This window comes from Zonotrichia albicollis, chromosome 16 (genome assembly GCF_047830755.1).
Source record: "Zonotrichia albicollis isolate bZonAlb1 chromosome 16, bZonAlb1.hap1, whole genome shotgun sequence".
In the NCBI taxonomy this organism is placed as follows: Eukaryota; Metazoa; Chordata; class Aves; order Passeriformes; family Passerellidae; genus Zonotrichia; species Zonotrichia albicollis.
This window is the reverse complement of record NC_133834.1, coordinates 4,725,008-4,743,412: the sequence shown is the minus strand read 5'-3', so window position 1 is coordinate 4,743,412 and position 18,405 is coordinate 4,725,008. Positions and strand designations below refer to the sequence as shown.

Sequence of the window (18,405 nt, the reverse complement as noted above, 5' to 3'; positions counted from 1 at the left end):
TTGCTTAATCTTTCTAAAAGGAGACAGCAGCAAATGCCATCCCCACCAAAGCTCCCAGGTTTGTACTCCTGGTAAAACTAGTCACTACTTCTGCAGGAAAGAACTTTCCTCTTTAGAACAAGATAGGGAAAAAAGAAAAAGTTAAATCTGCCTGTTTATAAAACTCCTTATGGAAAGATACTATAGTGAATGAAGTATTAAATTATGCAGTGTGAGATGTAATGGAGTGAATTATATTCAGTAAGATCACACATTACTGAAAATATGCAAAAAGCTCTGCTGCTGGCTTTCAGTTGTCAAGCTACACACACATACATACATATTATATATATATATATTTTGCTCATCTCATTATTTTCTACAGTCTCCATGTGTGATAACATGCCCAGTGCTGACACTTGTCCTGTTCTCCCTGGAAGACCCTACATTAGCATGTAAATAGCTGGCAGACACGAGGAAATGAGAGCAAGGAATAGCTCTTTAATTAACTTTAATCCTCTGAAAATCCATACAGCAATCTGTTCTGACAGTTTCCTACACAAGATCTTCTTAGGAGGTCCCTAAGTGCTGCCTGAGGATCACTGCCAGGCTGGAACGAGGAGGAAGAACGAGCAGACCAGCTTTGGAGACAATATTTAGGCATTTTTCTGCTATTAAAGGATGACTGGTGGCTGCCATCTGGCATTATCAGAGCTGTCATTAGCCTGGCTCTGGATGGGATGCAGGGATGCCATGAGCAAGGCTCAGCACAGATCCAGGAGCACACACATGGAGCAGCCTCCTGCAGCTCCCCAGCCCTGCCCTCTCAAACACCTTTCTCAGCCCACAGCTCACACAACATCCTCAAGGTCGAAGGGCAAAGAGGTTTCCTGTTGGAAAAGTTCACGATCAGCTCCATAGCAGCACCCAGCTCTTCAATCTAGAGTGGCAAAAAGGCTGGCAGACTGTAAAGGAGTGAGCTGAAATTGCTCCTCAATGGCTTACAGCTTCCAAATGTGACAAAAGTTATTCATAATCCTCTATTTACAAGGAAATTTCAAACAAATTTTGGTGTGGAGGGAAAAAGAAAGATGTAAGGATAAATGGGAGGAGATGCAGTGGCACAGCTTTTGGCAACACAAGATTGTCAAAGCACTCCTAGCTGCAGGTTAGATTTAGTTCTGGAAGTGGTCTAATGGTCCCATTCCTATAAATTCATATCCTCCTGCCAGTAGAACCATGGTAAGTATAAAGACAGCATGCCATCACAATTCCCCTCTCAGTATTATTAATGCTGGAATATCATCAGCAGACATCTCACTCAATTCCTCACATCAGATTCCAGGACTAAAACATACAGAAAAGATCCAGCATGGCAACTTCAAAAACTTGGTGACTGCTAATGCTCAGAAGAATGCATCCTTTTATGAATATGTGAGCATGAATTTCAATAAAATGACCTTTAACATGACAGATTCCAGCTGAAGAAAGAAGGAAATCTCTACTGACACATAAATTACTTAAGATGAAGGTGCTCCTTCTAAGATTTACCTTCCACAGACTAGTCCTTATACACACTGATCACTAATCCTCTTTAAACTATGCCCTACTTCCTGCAGCTCTGAAAAGTTATGTTCTAATCTGATCTAAATTTTCCAGACTAGAGAAACACCATAAAAAGTGCCCTTATCAGCTCTGAAGACCAAATAAAAGGTGAAATTGGAATAAGTTCATAAAAACATAATCACACCCAGGACTAGTTAGAAGATTGCTCTTTGGCCATCTGGCAAAGAGTACCTGGCACAGACAATGCCTGAACTGTGGCCTCTCAGCTGATTCCTCCCTGTAAAGAAATACACAACCACCAACCAACCAGGTTGTTTCAAAAACTGAAATAATAAAATTAAATAACTCAAATAAAATTTAGTTATAAATTTTGAAGGGGCAAGAAAAGGAGGAAAATTCCACAAAGTAATACCCTAAATGAAATACAACAGGTCTGAAATCTCCATCTGATCCTAGAGAACAGGACCACCCAGCTCCATACACTGCCCACAGCTGCACATTTCTGATTCATCTTGCAGACAGGCAGGAGTGACAGCAGCTGTGATCCACTCACACTTTGCTGGGAATACAGAAAGTGATTTGTTTACTCACAGCAGCACTGTTAAATCCCATGGGATATTCAGACACTTGTACAGGGAGAAGAGAACGAGCAGCTCAGAAATTGCTTCTTGCAAGACGTGAACTTGCAAGAGTAGCTCATATCTTTAACAAAATTTGAAATAAAATTGTTTTTTTTACATTACCAGTTTCATAAAGATGCAAACAAATACAAATATCAAAACACTGAAAGTCACAATGTTTGCATGAAGCAAGAAAAGGTCATGTAAATGTAAAATATAATGGAGAATATCAAGTAAATAAAAGCAACAGCAATAATATTAATTTGTATTTTAAAGGCAGACAAATTTCAACACCATGAAAACATAAAGCCCCAAACAAAGCTGAAATGGACAGCTCCATGTAGAGGGCAATCCTTTGAGTCTATCAGAGGCACAAGTGGCTGTAGCTGCACATTGACCCAACAAAGGTCCAGGCTCCAAAAAGAATCATCACAGCTCCTCTGCTCTATTTCATCCACAGAACTCTGATAAAGGCAGCTAAATGCTTCAAGAAATTAAACTGCACTAAGAAGATATAATAATAATAGCTCAAAGCTGGATATTCACCCAGGACCAAAAAAATAACAAAGGTGTTAACAGACAAAAGGAGTAAAATGATTTATCATTAAAAATGGCTATCCTATTGGAGATACCAGACTGCAGACATCCTCCTCTGTTTTGAAAGCAGAGATAAGGTTGTTCTGGGAAATTAGAGTCATTGGCAAGGAAGTTTCACCTGAACATTAGGAAAATTAGTTAAGAAGATTCAGAATTCAAAGCATCTCTTTGAGTTGAGTGTAACAAGATAAAATAGAGATAGATAAGCAGGAGCTTTTGTGAAAGTAATTTAAACTGAACCAGTTAAGAATTCTTTGAGAGAACTCACAGGAGAGCCAACCAGGGTTTGAAAGTCTGTTTAAATGACCAAGCATCCCTGGGTTTTAATCATTATGTGAGAGGAAATAGCAGCTGGTGATGGAGGAGCACACCAGCCCTCCCTGCATGGAAAGCAATTAGCAGGAGGCTGCACTCAGGATTGGAGCCAGAAGTTTCCTTCAGGATCATTATTAGCATAGTGGAACAAGGGCAAGCAGCAAGATGTGAGCTGACAACATAAACTATTAATGTCAGCAGGGTCTAGAGACAAGGGTGAGGCATTCCAGAGCACCTAAAAATATCAATAATGACAGATGAGCAAGGGCTGATAAACAGACTGAGCAAAGCCACACACGAATGTAAGTGTGTGAAGAGGGGAGGGAAAAACTTCAGATTTCACACAGAGTGCACACAAGCAGCTTTTACACCAAAACCTCCTAGGGATTTGATTTTGACAACCTTGGAAGCTATGACATCCCTAGGGACATGCCAGCCAGAGCCCACAGAGAGGAGGGAAGGTACTTCAGCCATAACCACCACAAACAAAACCACTTCAGGAACAAGAAAAAACTTTAGCTCCAAGAAAAATCAGATCCTTGTACTAGCACAAGTTCACCACAACGGTACCAGGTGCTTCCAGGATATGACAAGACGCAGAAGATGCAGAAAATGAGTGAAATGCTGATACTAACACAGCAGAGCAGGCAGTGGCACGGAATACACACACACGTGCTGCAGCAAAGGATGTGCCACTGAAGGAAGGTCATTGTCACATGGGTAAGGCACAGAAAACTGCAGTCTGCACTGGGGGACTTCATAATAAACCAAACATTCTCAGAAGGAGGTACACTAAAGATTTCACAGCTCTTCCACAGCATTCCTGTTTGACTTGGGCTCAGGTCCTCAGTTATTTCACCCAAGTATCTCTGTTCCCTATGCTCCTTTATAACTGAGAGAACAGTGCTCCCCCTCTACCTCACAGGAATGATAGAAGGAGAAAAGCAGCTCTAGACACTGAGTACTGCTAAAATGTGAGTGACAGTGTCATTCAGGTTCCCAAAATAGACAGCATTTAACCTTCATTAGCTGCTAAGAGCTCTCCTAAGTCTACCAAGCATTGATACTCGGATATTTATAACCCATTTAACTCTAGACTAAGTCTCAGCATAAAAAAGAGAAAGGACAGGCAATGTATCAAGAAGGTTCCCCCCTCCCCTCAGAGTTTCTTATCACTATTTCTTGGGGGAAAAATTGCCAGGAAAAAGAACTCATTGGTCTGGATGAATAAACCTTGTAAGTCCCAAAGCTGTCCCTGGGGAGAGCAGCAATCATGCTTGTTACATCTGAACAATGCAGCAAAATGAGAAGATACCATTTTTCTTAAGTTTTATTTGCATGAAGGATATGAACTCTGTAATTTGCATTTAATGTTATTAGCCACCCTTTTAGCATATTGAAAGTTAATTACAAATCAAAACTTTTGCTGCAGATCGTTAGGCAGCCATTCATCCGCAGGGAGGCAGAGCCACGATCCCAGAGCAGCTGAGGAGGAACAGCTTGCAGGTTCTATCAGCTGAAGAACTTCCAAAACACAAGAAATTCTGTATTAAGCCAAAGTATGACCCCCTGCCCACCAGCCAGGCTTGGCAGGAAGTTCTTTATTTGGTTTTATTACTAATTCAAGTGGGTATGACTACTTGGATGCTCTGGCTGCAGTTAAAGATCCAGTTCCTTCAGTGGAGCAGTTTGGCACTGAAACCAAGCCTGTGAAACTGCTGGCTGATGAGGGGCAACAATTCCACATCCCTGCTCCCTCTTCTTAAAGGAAAACTAAGGAAAAAAAACTACCCCTGGAAAGGGAGAAGCAGTGAGAAATACCCACAAAAGAGCACCCCAAACTCAGCCTAGCTAGGTGAAGTTTAGCAAGAACTCTCAAAGTCACAGCATTTTGCTGAGAGACAGATTTAGATGAGTCAGCTTGAGCTGCTTGCTTGGAAGGACCAAAAAATTTAGGAGGGACCAAAAATGTTAGGGAGTGAACCCCAACAGAGGGCATAGTTCATTGCAGAAAATGCACCAACAGCTGCAGCAGAAAGAGCTTCAGAACCTCAGAACTCAAATCCATGTGCAGGCAGAGAGGAAAGTGAAGCAGGGAAGGTGAGCACATTTAATTATTTCTGCGTTTCTGGTTTCCTTGTGTTATCTGAAGGAAAACATCAGATCCAGAACACGTGTTTCACACCCTTCAGCTTGCACATTCCCCCAGAGAGTTAAACTATAAACCTGGCTATTATTTACAGCTCCTCAGCATCCCATTTAGGATGTTTTCAAGGAATTCAGCAGGGCTTTTTTCTTCTCTTTTATGCAAGTAAAAAGCCAATATTGGAACACAAGGGCTACAAACATAGCCTCAGGTTAACACCACACATGACAAATTCATGTGCATAGATATTACATAAGAAACACGTTGCCTCACAGAGAAGGAGGTTAAATAGCTTTCTGGGGCTTTTTAAATAACTTCTTTGGTGGAAAAGATTTCATTTAAAGCTTTTAAAGTGTGATGACCATAGCTCCATTATGAACCACTCACTGAGCTACCCGTGACCTGCACCTCTGCCACAATTCCAGCACAGGGAGAAAGCAGAGGGATGAGCAGAATGGGACACTCAGTGTGTCCTGCTGTCCCCACATGTTCAGAGATGAAGTAGCCACTAAGCTGAGTGGTATTTTCCTGCACAGGATGTTCAGAGGCACAGGAAAGCAGAGAAGGAGAAGGCTTTCAGCAGAGCTGTGCCTGGATGGGACACTGAGGCACAGTAGGAATGTGCAGCCCTGGCTGCTCCTCAGTGTACAGAGAGAACAAGGAATGGCTCTGAGAAAACTAACAGCTCTGTGGTTTTAAACTGGGAGGGGAAACAGAAAATAAACAGATTATTTGCTTGGCATTTTGCTAGAAGCAAACAGAAGAGCTGAGGTATACTCAAAGGATTGGCAGAGTGAACCAGAGATGGGAAAGAAAATGATTTCAGGGTGATGTCTCCAAGCACTGAGGTGGCAAAGGGCACCCCCAGTGCAGCCCTGGGTGAGGGCTTTGCTCCATGCAGGCTGAGCCCCTTCAGCCTCATGTGCAGAAGGAACAAGAGGGAAAAAGGATAATGGACAGGGATACTTAGTGAAAACAGGGAGTGGGAGAGATGTCACTGGAGTAAGCACTGCCTCTTGTTCGTGTTTACTTCATGCAAAAAGTCAAGAATTCTCTTGTAGGGTGATTTTCACTTTTAAAAAACAACCCTGAATGGTTCACAAGTACTTTTTTCCCCAGCACCAAACCTTATATGCACTATCATAATAAACATCTCCACGTTGGAGAGGGATAAAAGGCATTTTGTTTTGATTTCATTATATCTCCTGAAATTGCTTTTCTCTTTCTGCATTTTTTTCTTGTCGTTCAGTTGTGGTGGCCCTCACTGAGGGATAATGCAATAACACTTCTGACAAGGTCAGCTTTCCAATAACTTTGCAAATGGCATTTCCCAATGACAAAACAAGCACAGCTTCTCCTCTCCTTGTAATTAATATAATAGAAATGTCAACCTGAAAAGTTGGTCTCCAAAGGTAGTATGTTATCAGCAGAAAATTAATTTATTAAAGTCAGAAAGTGTTTCTTTATCTGCAAAACTGAAAATACTATTTACAGAGCAGAATTCCTGTTACAAGCACAAAACATAAAACTTCTGCAGCTTATATATGTGCCTGAAAAAGCAGCAACTGAGGAGAGGAGTTCAATTGCTCAAATTTCTAATTCAGACACTAGATCATTTTGGGAGCTGCACACTCCTGTAGAAGGTGTGTGCATGTCCTGAATGAAACATTACTCCACACCCATGTTTATCTTTAATTTAATCACAAGTTCAATGCACAGAATGTGTCTTCACAGCTCCTCTCCCATCCACATAAGCAATAAAAAGCTGTTGGTCCTGGACCTGCCTGTAACCCATCTCCCACCTGAAGCAGGAAAAATGAAAAGTGGGAGCAGCTCTCCCAGCTGCTTCTCCCACTGCAGAGAAGACTTTGCTGCTCAAAGGGAGCAAGAGCATCTCCCCTCCCTGAAGAGGGAATGAGTTTTTGGCTCTGTCCCACGGAGATGAGCCCATGGGGCTCCACGCACATCCCACTACAAAGCCACCAACTCTACAGACCAATAAATCAAAGCCCTCCTTTGGACCTGCTGCATGTCATGGTCTGAATCTCTCCTTCAACTGCTCACAAAGACAGGGAGCCCCAGCCCTGTCATGCATTTCTTTCTATATTTGATTTTACAGCTCCTTCAGGCACTCAGGACAGGCTGACATGAGCCCCAGTTTGGTGCAATAGCCCAGCAGAAGTGTGCTCACATCTCAGGGGGAACAGCATCCACCTGCAGCAGAACTGCACATCCTGCAGTTCCAGCACAGGCTGGCACACAGAACCAGCAGAATGAACATTTTGCTGTGAAAAATATTTGCCACTGATGTCAAAGCCAGAGCCCCTCAGGTGCCTGCAGCTCCCAGGCATGAGATCAGCACAAACCTTCTCAAACACTTGCAGGAAAAGTTGAAAATGCTCCACCCTTTCAGCAACTTGCACATTAACCACTTGGTCTCAATTCCTAGCACCCAAAATAATATTGACTAAAAGCCCAAGTAGGGTGGGGTTTCCATTTTCCCCAGTACTGATACAACACTGGAATAAGCCCTTGGCACTTTGTACCCACCCAACACTGTGGCAATTACAAGAACACATCTGATGGAATCCTCGGACTTTACTGCCCAAGGAAAGTGAGGAGATGCAGACACAGACAATTACATTTAAACTTTACTCTGACCATGCTTCTCTGTGCTTAAAAAGCAGCTTGGATGCCCCACGGGGTTACAGGACCTTCCTAATATTCTTGTGAGATCTTCTCCTCCTGACAGAAAGCAAGTCCAACATTTTGATGTGTAAAAAGCACATCCTCTTTTCCTGTCTCATGCTCACACTTTACCTGTTGATTCCTTTTTAAATTCTTGACTTCAAAAAGGCATTGATCTTTCTAGGGAAATCCTGAAGCTCTGGATTCATACAGACAGAAAACGAAGCCTCAGCTTTCCTGTTGTCCCAAATTGGCTCCACCTGAACAGGCAAGTTTACAGTTAATGATTCCTCACAGGTCCTGCCCCACATAACACTAAAAAAATCCAGCAGCTGTTCTGTATAGTGAGAAACTTGTAACGTAATAATCTCATTACATCAATCAAAATTAATTAACTGAAACTACACCAATTCTTCAAATTTTCTATAGCTTCTATTAAACAGTTGTTGACTCTATCTGAAATACTACCTAAACAAATGTGCTCATAAAAGAGGGAACAGTACATTTCTCCTCAATGCAACAAATCATGGGTCAGAGACCATTTCCAAGATGCTTTGTAAAACCTCATTTGACTTCTAATATATTCATCAATTTAAGCAATGCTTGACCTGAGATGCTGTGAACGAAATAGTCAGCACTGCATGATACTGTGCCAGGAGCAATCCAAAACTCCTCATTTCTCCAGACAGTCCTTCAGTTTTATAAAGATTTTGGGTCTTCATTTGAAAGGATGCTCTGACTGGTGTCTGAGCAGTGCAGCTGTTCTTACCAGAGGCTCCCATCACATGTTGAAATAAGCTACTGTGCAATTACTTAATTATCTCTCTCTCCTATCCTTAAAATAAAAATATAAAAAAATCCACTGCAATTCAACTTGAAGCAAACCCAGTTAATCCAGTTTTATGGCTGAGAATTAAAACAGAGAGAAGTCAGAGATTCAAAGCTGCAGCTCCTGTGGCAGCACCACCACTCTAAGAGGCAGCGAGATTAATGCCTTCAAACCATAAGTATCTGAGGAACAAAGAATTGCAACAAAAAAAAAAAGAACCAAAACCCCTTTTTGTGCAGCTTAGCCTTGCTGGTATTTCAGAAATCCTAAGCCCCTTCCCTGTCCCTGGATGCTGCCCAAGCCCCTGCCCAGCAGTCAGGTTTGTTCTGCCCGACTTCCCCCAGCAATCACTCCCTCATTCCACCCATCCATCTTCCCTGCCAGAGCTGCTCAACCATCCCTCATAATTCAGAGCTGAGGAGCTAAGGAATAAATGTTACAGCACACGCATCAAGGGAACTATAACTTTGAATTACCTGACCTGGGTGAGTTTAAATTCTCAGCCATAACATTGGATTAACCTAATTTCTTTTTATTGAATATTTTACCTTTAGAAGTCCTACAGTCCTTTCTCTCAGAGAAATATGAGAACTGAAGGTCATATAAATTCTTTTATGGGTATATTTCTAATTTTCATAATCTAACCTCTTAGCAGTGAGCATTAATATCTAGTGGGGGCAGAACAAAGCAGAATCCAGTCAGTATTCTAGGGGAAAAAAAAGATCACATTTCTATTGTTCTTCACAAATACCTCATAAAATAACTTTTAACTTTGCTGCACACTCTGAATTGTTATAAAATTTAAAAAACCCTCTAAACTCACTGCTTAAATAAAAGCTATGTCAGAGATAACATCAATAAGAATACAGAGGCTGTCCTTGTGCCTCCACCTCAAAAACATCAGATATAAAGATAATAATAAACTCTATATTTTTATCATTGCAAGGTTTACCAGATACATAATAAGGCAAGAGAAAGAATTGCACAAAACCAACCCTCAGAAAATTGCTAAGGTAATTTTTATGAGCTCTTTTATGCTTCTAAAAGGGAAAGGGAAGCAAGGCCCAGGGGCCAATTCATCTAGTGCCCCCAGGCTGGCCATCTGAACTCAGCCTCAGCATCTCCATGGTGAGAGCCCTGAGGGGCTAAAGCTCAGCTCTAACAAAGCACATCACCTTCCTGCCTCCAGGGGACAAATTCCTACAGGTACACAGAGTACAATGCACAAAGTCAGGGAAAAGGCAGATTTACCCACTAGCTAGGAGGAATTAGGACAACAGATCAAGAGCAAAGGGTGTCACTGGAGAGGATGCGGTGGAAAGCAGCAAGGGCAGACTCCAGTGCCCACAGCCTGGGAACAGCTCCTGCAAATCAGAGCCACAGGCAGCTCTGACAAACGCAGACTGACAAGTGAAACTTAGGGAACTCTCAGGCTTGGAAAAGTCATTTTGGAGCAGGATAAGGAAGTGAGAACTCAACAATTCTGCTACTTTCTTCATTGAGTCAAAAGTGAGCGGTAAACTTATTACCAAGCTAGACAAAGTAAGGAACAATGGTAAAAAAAGAAAGCTAAGCACTGCTCTGGGAGCCCACACCAGCAAAAACGCACTCTTCTGACTTTCCAAAATCTGCAAATCACACTTCAAAAACACTAACATTTTCTGGTTTAATTTAAAGATTCTTCCTCCTCCCAAATGATCTTTGCAGCCAGTCCCTTCCACAAACACATTGATCCCAGCTTTCCTTATTCATTCTTTATGCAGAGGTTCTGCAGTTGTATCAGTAAATGATACTAGCAGACCTCATGAAACAACCTGTTTCAAAGGAAAATGGCTTGTACTCATTCTCTTCTGGAGACAATTGCCATTTGCTTAATATAGCCATGATATTTTACTGAGGTAATTATACTCTTAGCTATCAGTAACAATTAAACCCTTAGATTGAGGTTGCTTAATAAAGGTCTCCAAATAAATAACACATTCCAAACACAGTATTTTAAAATGTCAAGCATGCAAAATAGGATCTTGTAATGAATATAAGGAAGCATCTAGTATAAATCAGCACAGAGTTAGTTTGTCACTGTACAAGTGTCTGCAAAAATTGCTGTTGGAGTGTTGTGGGATTGTGCTCAGAATGCTACAGAAAGGGCAGTGCTGCAGATGAAACCATTTCAATAAATACTATGGCTGGTTCATGGCAGGGCCAGGGTGAAGCCATCAGCACTGCTGAGCTTCTCCAGGGGCAGGGCTGAGTGACTGGGGGAACAGCTGAGGCTGATAAAATTTGGTTTTGTTCTTTTGTATTCCCTGTAGCAACTTCCTTGAGAACTGGAGTTAGGCCATTCCATTAAAAGCTAAATAAAACTCAGAAGCAGACAAATTAGAGGGTACAGACAAAGAGGGAAAAGAAAATCACTTTTAGACTCTGAGATCTAGAGATACCTGAAATCAGGTCAGGTATGGAAGGTAAGAGCATAGTTTAAAGGTCCTCACAGTGCAGACTGCAAGATGATTAAGAAAGGTAAAACAGACCAGTGATAAACATGAAAAATAATAAAAATTAATCAGGAAATGTGTTGTCAGAACACATATTTGTGGGGTTATCTGGCAGGGTATCTATTGCAGGCAAAGAGTGATACAGCAAGTTAGCTCCAACACTGCTGCATGTGGAGGCAGCTGCCTGAGCTCCAGGAGGAGGTTAAGTGGATCAGGACTAAAATATGACACAGCAAGTAACTGGAAGAAGTTATTAAAAAAAAACCAAAAAAAAACCAACCAAAAAAAAAAAAAACCCCACAATAAACATGGGTTATACAGGGGAACAAAAACCAAACCAAACTAACAAACCAAAAAACTGTGTTAAAATAACTCCTCACAGAACTCCATTTCCCTGGAGCACTTTCCACCTCATAGAGAGAAGGCAGTCAGAGACCAACAAAAGCAGTGTGATATTTCCTTAACTCCAACAAAAAGAATATCTATGGAAACAGTCATCAAACCCCCAAATCCTGCACTCTCCTCACAAAACTCAGCACCCTTTAGCCAGTTACCCAGACACTCCTGTGGAAATCACAACATGAAGCCCAGCAACCACCCCTCATCAGACTGAATCCAGGAGCATTTTAACAGCAGCTCACAGGGCAGAGAATTATTCATAAAAGCACCTACCTCATCTCTGACCTGTTGGTCTTCATTTTTTAATAAAGACACCCTACAAAAGTAGTCTGGGAATTTAAATTGATGATGCTGCTGCTTACTAAAGATTAAAATTCAGCAGTGACCTGTTCCTAGCCCCTGCACCCTGCAGGGAGAAATTCTCTTTGCCTCTTTCCCATACCTGTTAATGATCTTCTGTCTCCTTCTGCTATTATCCTCCTCCACCCCCAACTACCAACCACCTTTTCTCTGAAATTGTTGAACTGATTAGTATAATCAAGTGGAAATTAGAGAGACCTGTGCTCAATTTAAAAGGCTGCTGGGTCTCCTTCAAACACAGAGTGTCCTGTTTCCCTCTTCTCAAGGATGGATGGTCCAAGGAAGCACTCACAAAACCTGCCTTGCTTAATGCCTGGAGAGGGAGACCTGGAATCCCCTTAAAAGAATTAAAAAGGAAGATAAACTTCCCTGAATTTGTATAAACCTACAAAGGGGAGACACAGTGAGCAGAGGGAAAGGTTTGGCCAGGCTCAGGCTGACAGATGTGGCCAGCAGCACAGCTGGGGATGCACCTGCACTGCTGAAATGCCATCCACAGAATCATGACATGGACTGAGGGAAGGAAGGAGAGTGATAACAGCCAGGGAAAGCACTGGATGCTTTGGATACTGCTCACAGCCCCCAGGAGCAGCTCAGAGCTGCCCCAAGGCCAGCTGTGCTGCCTGGATGCAGAGCACAGCTCTGGGTGTGATGCCCAAAAATTCTGTCACAAGGATGAGCTTTGCCAAAGAGCCTGTTTCTAGTGCTGCTGAGTGCAGCACTGACTGCTGTATTTACAATTTATCTTCCAATTTATATCCCAGCAAAAGGGTTAATTCACCTTCTTTGCTGCACACCCAGAACTTTAGGATCCTTCTTTGTGCTTTAAAATCATCTATCCACCTCCTCAGAAAAAACATCCTGCAGGACCCAATGTGACAGAGAAGCCATCAGCATTATTTTAAATCTTTACTGATTACAAAACAAAGCAGATGGCAAATCAAGTCATGAACTCTGCATCTGCCATGCTTAATGAACAGTTTAATTACCTAGTCCCATTTCTGATGCATTTTTACCATTCTCAGCTCTGGGAGTCACTAATACACTTCACACTGACTGATATCTCCAGGAACATGTGGTATCAGCAGTCAGCTGGAGTTGGTTAATCAATACTTGTTTAATCTTGAACTTTTATGGTGATGGCCTAAATTATGTCTCAATAGAAACAGATTTCCTATCATATCACATGATCTGGTTGAGCGCCCAGGAAACAAAAGGGAATTTTTCAGTCTCTTCTCTGGGCAGCAGAGTACCCAAAGGCAGATCTATGCACAGATAGGAAATAAACACAGTGAAACATCAACATCCAACACAAGCAGCTTGGTTCAGTCGTTGTGTTGTGCCTTAGATGAGAGCAAGGGCTGCAATTATGGCAGTGCGCACTCATTAAGCCCACAATTTCAGGAACAAATTAGACTAATTTGGAATAAGTTACAAAAAGGAACTGAAATTGGGCTTCCCATTTTGAGTTTTGAGCTTCCTGCAAAGGATCATGCTCTGGCTGCAGAAAGCAAGGCATTTTGTCTCTGGTGAAACCTGCAGTGCTGGGCTGATCCCATGCACTCCAGAGCTCCTTGCAGAAATTCCTCCTGGACACAGAAGGAATCACTGCTTTCAGGAGTCACTGAACTGAACTTGTGCAGGGAAGAGGCTCCAGGTCTGAACCCTGGCAGCAGCTAAGACAGAAACTCAGTAAGGGCTCATCACAACCAGGTAAAATCACTTGGGGAGAGGAGCAAATCGTCGCAGACATCTTTTGTGAAAATCTTTTTCTTGGGATTTTTCTTGCTGAGAAACTGAGAGGCTGCAGCAACAAAGTGTAAACAATGGTTATCTGCTGCTGTGGAATGCATTAAGTGTGTCTATGATTGGGCCATCTTGAATGTTTACAATTAATGGCCAACCACAGACCAGATAACTTAGACTCTCTGTCCCAGCCACAGACCTTTGTTATACATTCCATACTATTCTTAGCTAGCCTTCTGAGAAAAAAACCCTTTCCTTCTATTCTTTAGTATAGTCTTAATGTAATATATATATATATATCATAAAATAATAAATCAAGCCTTCTGAACATAGAGTCAACATTCTCATCTCTCCCCTCATCCAAGAACCCCTGTGACCACTGTCACAGCAAATGATGGCCAACCTTTGGCCCTCCACATCAGAGGGCTTTGGGAGCTTTTGAGTGAGCCTTTGTTGCTGTTCTCCAGCAACACTTCTGCTGCACAAGGCCCAGTTGTGCTCTTTGGAAGCTACTCTCCTGAAATAAATAACCAGAGCTGGCTTTCCATGAAATACTGACTCAATCAGCCGCTTACACTCAGATGAGGATTTTCAGAAAGGATTTTTCATTTTGGGAAGCCTCTATGTCATATAAAATTTCTTAAGAGATTCCAATTTTAGCCATTCAATAGCAGAATTGACTGTTTTTAACAAGCCCACTTCATAAACAAAGACCAGGAGTTGTCTTTCTGTGAGAGAAACACTCAAAAGCTTAAGGACAACACAAAAGTCAAATACAAAACTGTGTGAGTAAACATGGCATTCAAAGCAAATGCAGCAGTAAATCAAACAGGCAAAAGGGCAGAGGTAGACCAGGTGTTTCCCCAGCATTTCAGGTATCTCCCAGGACTGCTGTATCACAACTACCTCAGGTACCAAAGCAAAAATGAAAGATTTTCCCAAAACTCTGAGCTAAGGGACAGCAAAAAGCGTGACAGACAGCAAACCCAGCCAGGCAGATCTCTGAGAGAGAGAGTGAATCCATCCCTTCAAACATCAATTTCTGTTCCATCACCTCTAGTGAAGGGAGTGACACTGCAGGAGAAACCTCCCAGCCATCAATGTCCAGAGCCTCAGTGGTGCCCTAATCCAGCCTCGTGTTTCATTGAATTCATGTAAATCGGCAAACTCCAGTCCTGCCCTGATTTACAAGGGCATGTGGGACAAAATGAACAACCAACATGGTCTGAAGAGCAGTTTGTGAGCAGGAATAATCAGGATGCAGCTCCCACACCCAGCAGTGGAATGGATGGGGCTGGAGCACGGCAGGAACACCCAGAGAGTGGAGAATGCTCTGCCAGGGAACAGAGATCTGCAGGGATGCACTGAAGAGTCCCACACTGACAACTGTGTCACTAAACCAACTGGAAAGGCCCAAGTAAGATCAAGAAAGCCCAAAAGAAGCAAATGAGGCAAGGAAGGAAGCAATGGACAGAGAGGTTAAAAGCACTGGGATGGAAATACAACAGCAGCCAAGACAGACAGACTGTGGCAAGCAGCAACTGAGCATGACTGACAAGTGAGACTGGCAGTCTGTAAAAGCCACAAAATATTGCTTCAATCTTGAGGAAAAAATCAGTAGCCATAGCAGTGAGAAGGAGTCAGACTGACAAAGCAAGTCCTCCCTGAAGAGAGTACATTTACCACTGAAATATTTGGTCCTGCTGTTACCAAACAAAAAAACCACTTACTGTTTTTTATTCATATTTTAAAACATATTCTAGAACTGAGACTTCCAGGTTCCAACCTGAGCCCAAAGAAAGGAAAACTGTTACACATTAAACTTGCACTGTTGAACACCTCTCATGCCTTCCAGGCCCTGTTTGCTCAGCACACAGGAACTGATTCACTGCCCTAGCAGAGGGTCAAACATGCACAAATGCAGAAGTCATACTATCAAAAGCAATAGCATTTCAATCATATATATAATACTCTCCCCCAAATTAGATTTTCACAGTCCTATTTAACAAGACAAAGATTGAATAGAGAGAACTCATCTTTTCCATTCTCAAATTACATAAAAGCACACCACAGTACTGATGCCACTAATTAGATGATTAAATACCATTCTAGGTGATATGCTTTCAATGTAAAATAATTATTTTTGACAGGAAATGTATTTGCTCAATCTCATTTTAAATCACAATATCATACTTTTTTTAATTAAATGAAATTCTTTCTTCTGATTTTGCATGAGAAGAGCAACCAGCAGGAGAAACAGTGCTGAGGACAGATTGTCCAAGTACCATAATGCATGTGCTCCTTCACAAAGGACCCCAGCATTCTCTGGATGGAATATAAATTTTCAGAGAACAGCAAAGTCTTTATTCCTTCCAAACAGGTCAGTTGAGGAATGACTGAGCACACTGAAAACCTCCCCTGTCAAAACACAAGTTTATTTGCCATGGTCTGATGAAGAACACTTCCAACTTTTCCTATGCTCCTCCTCAGGGGGAGCACAGCAAACAGCTAAGGTTTGACTTTCCATAAAAATCAGGGTACAATCCATCACATGACAAAGTAATGTTGTGGTTTTGTCCAGAACTTAAAGAAAAGTAATGATATTTTTGTGTTCTATGACAAAAAGTGTTTCTGCTGAGCACTGGAAATAAGTTAACAAAGGGAATATTTTAGAAACCATCTGAGAAACTTCCTTCAGGACTGAGCAGTCCAGCACAATATTAGACAGTTGAAAAGGTTATAAAAACAGGTTTTTTAGAGGGCTCAGTGTGCATCTGTGTCTTATCCAACCATGGCAGTCCCAAACCAGAACACTACAGAGAGCTGCCTGCTGCTGGGGCAGGAGAGGGCTGAGAGGAGAGAGGAGATGCTTTTCTGTTTCCATGGAGAGAGTTTGGTCCATCCACCCTGCCTGCAGTGCCTGCCTCAGTGTGAGGCTGACAGAACCGCTGTCATTTTCCTCTCTGCACTCCAGCGACTCTCCATGGCATCAAACTCTGCAGTCAGAAGATCTGATGGAATATCCTCTTGTAAAGTGGCTGCTTCATGCTTCAAGAGCCCTGCTTGCTGCACCATACATCACAGCTTCCTTGGCTCAACAATGACACGGGAATTACACAAAATTGGGTGCAGCGCAATTAAAATCGATCAAAATGCTTTCTTTGACACTGGAAATCAAAGTCTAAAGCTCAGGCACCACAGCAGCTCATTCCCAGCCTGCCTCCCCACGTGGTGATGTGCCTGGCTCCCTCTCATGAGCTCTGACTACTAGAGTCTGACCTTCTGCACACACATAAGCTCATTGACGTGAGCAGCTTTTATAACACCAGGGAGATTGCTCAGATGGGGGAAGTTTTGCAAGGAGTATTCTTGGAAAGTGAAGTAACTCTCATTCTGGCTACAGCAAATTATTATTCCCTTTGTGGAAAGCGAGCTCTCAGAATTTAATATAAAATTTTCAATGCTCTGCAGACTTCAGAATTATTGTATAGAATTTCATCATGAGAGCACACCTGATATAGGATGATGCAGACCCCTTTGATATATTCTATAGAAGGAATCTTAAAACGTATTTTCAATTTACTGGTCTAGTGCTTGCCATTACATTTGAACAGACTTCCAGCGTAAGAGGAAGGCAAATCTCTTACTCCCTGTAAATTGTTTTTCCACAGGAACAGTTGACAAGGTGCTGCCACTTCGTTCTCTTTAGGAAAGGAGGCAATGCAGCCAAAGCCATTATAAATTCCCTCCAGTGGCTCAAAACACTCCAGCAACAGCACGATTCAGTTCTCTGCCCTCACATGGATGCCAAGGCTCAGACAAAATCACATTTCCTCAGCACAGCACAGCTGGGGGAACACGAGCACAGCTTTAGGAGGCACTGGTACTTCCATTCCAGTGAAGCCCTAAAGACAGGTTCCATGTCTCCCACAGCACTCATTGTGCAAAGACTCCAGAACAGTTTTGTAGCACCAGTTACAGAGGTGAACAAAGAACAAATAGGAAGGACTGCACCTGGCAGAAAGAAATGAGGACACGTGCTTTTCCAGGCTCACCTTGGTGAGGAGCACCACGCGTTTCTGCAGCCGCCTGACCAGCGCTTCCTGGTGCTCCCGTTTCTTCTTCTCATCCAAGAGCTGGCTCTGGACACACAGGAGCTCCTCCTGCAGCTGCTGCCTGGCCTTCTCCAGCATCCGGGCACTAGGAGAGATAGGACACACCTGTAACTCCTGAGTGCTGCCTCTCAGAGACATCAGGAAAGCCTCAGAGGAGAAACGTGACCATGGCTGTGTCACTCTGATCTCACAGCTGCACCACTGGAAACTGGGCAGCTGCATTCTCATTATCAGCTGCTGTCAGAAAAAAATATGAGAGAAGAACCAGCCCAGGGACAGCCTTCTTGTGCAGCACGAGACAATTACTGGAACCTCACAGGTAGGAAGCACTTAAATAATAGCACATCCGTTTCAAAATCAATCAGTTTGCCTTTGAGAACGTGTCTTGTTTTCAACAAACAACCCACACTCTTGGGTTCTACTGGATCTTTTCATTTTTTTTTCTAACAAAGGAGAAGAAAAAGTAGGTTTACTATTATCTGCTTTGACTGACAGATAGCACTCAGAAAGAAATTACAGCCACACTACCTGCACATTGCCAGCAACCTAT

General features: G+C 42.5%; 1 protein-coding gene across 3 annotated transcripts in view; it reads right to left on the bottom strand.

Moving 5' to 3' along the window:
- Nucleotides 1–18,405, bottom strand: part of MAD1L1 (mitotic arrest deficient 1 like 1) — a 347,982-nt gene that overhangs the window by 228,870 nt on the left and 100,707 nt on the right. For all 3 annotated transcript variants that reach the window (XM_005487395.3, XM_074552971.1, XM_074552972.1), the window contains one exon: nucleotides 17,796–17,940. In XM_005487395.3, coding sequence (XP_005487452.1) covers nucleotides 17,796–17,940 — 145 coding nt within the window. The remainder of the gene's footprint in view (nucleotides 1–17,795; nucleotides 17,941–18,405) is intronic.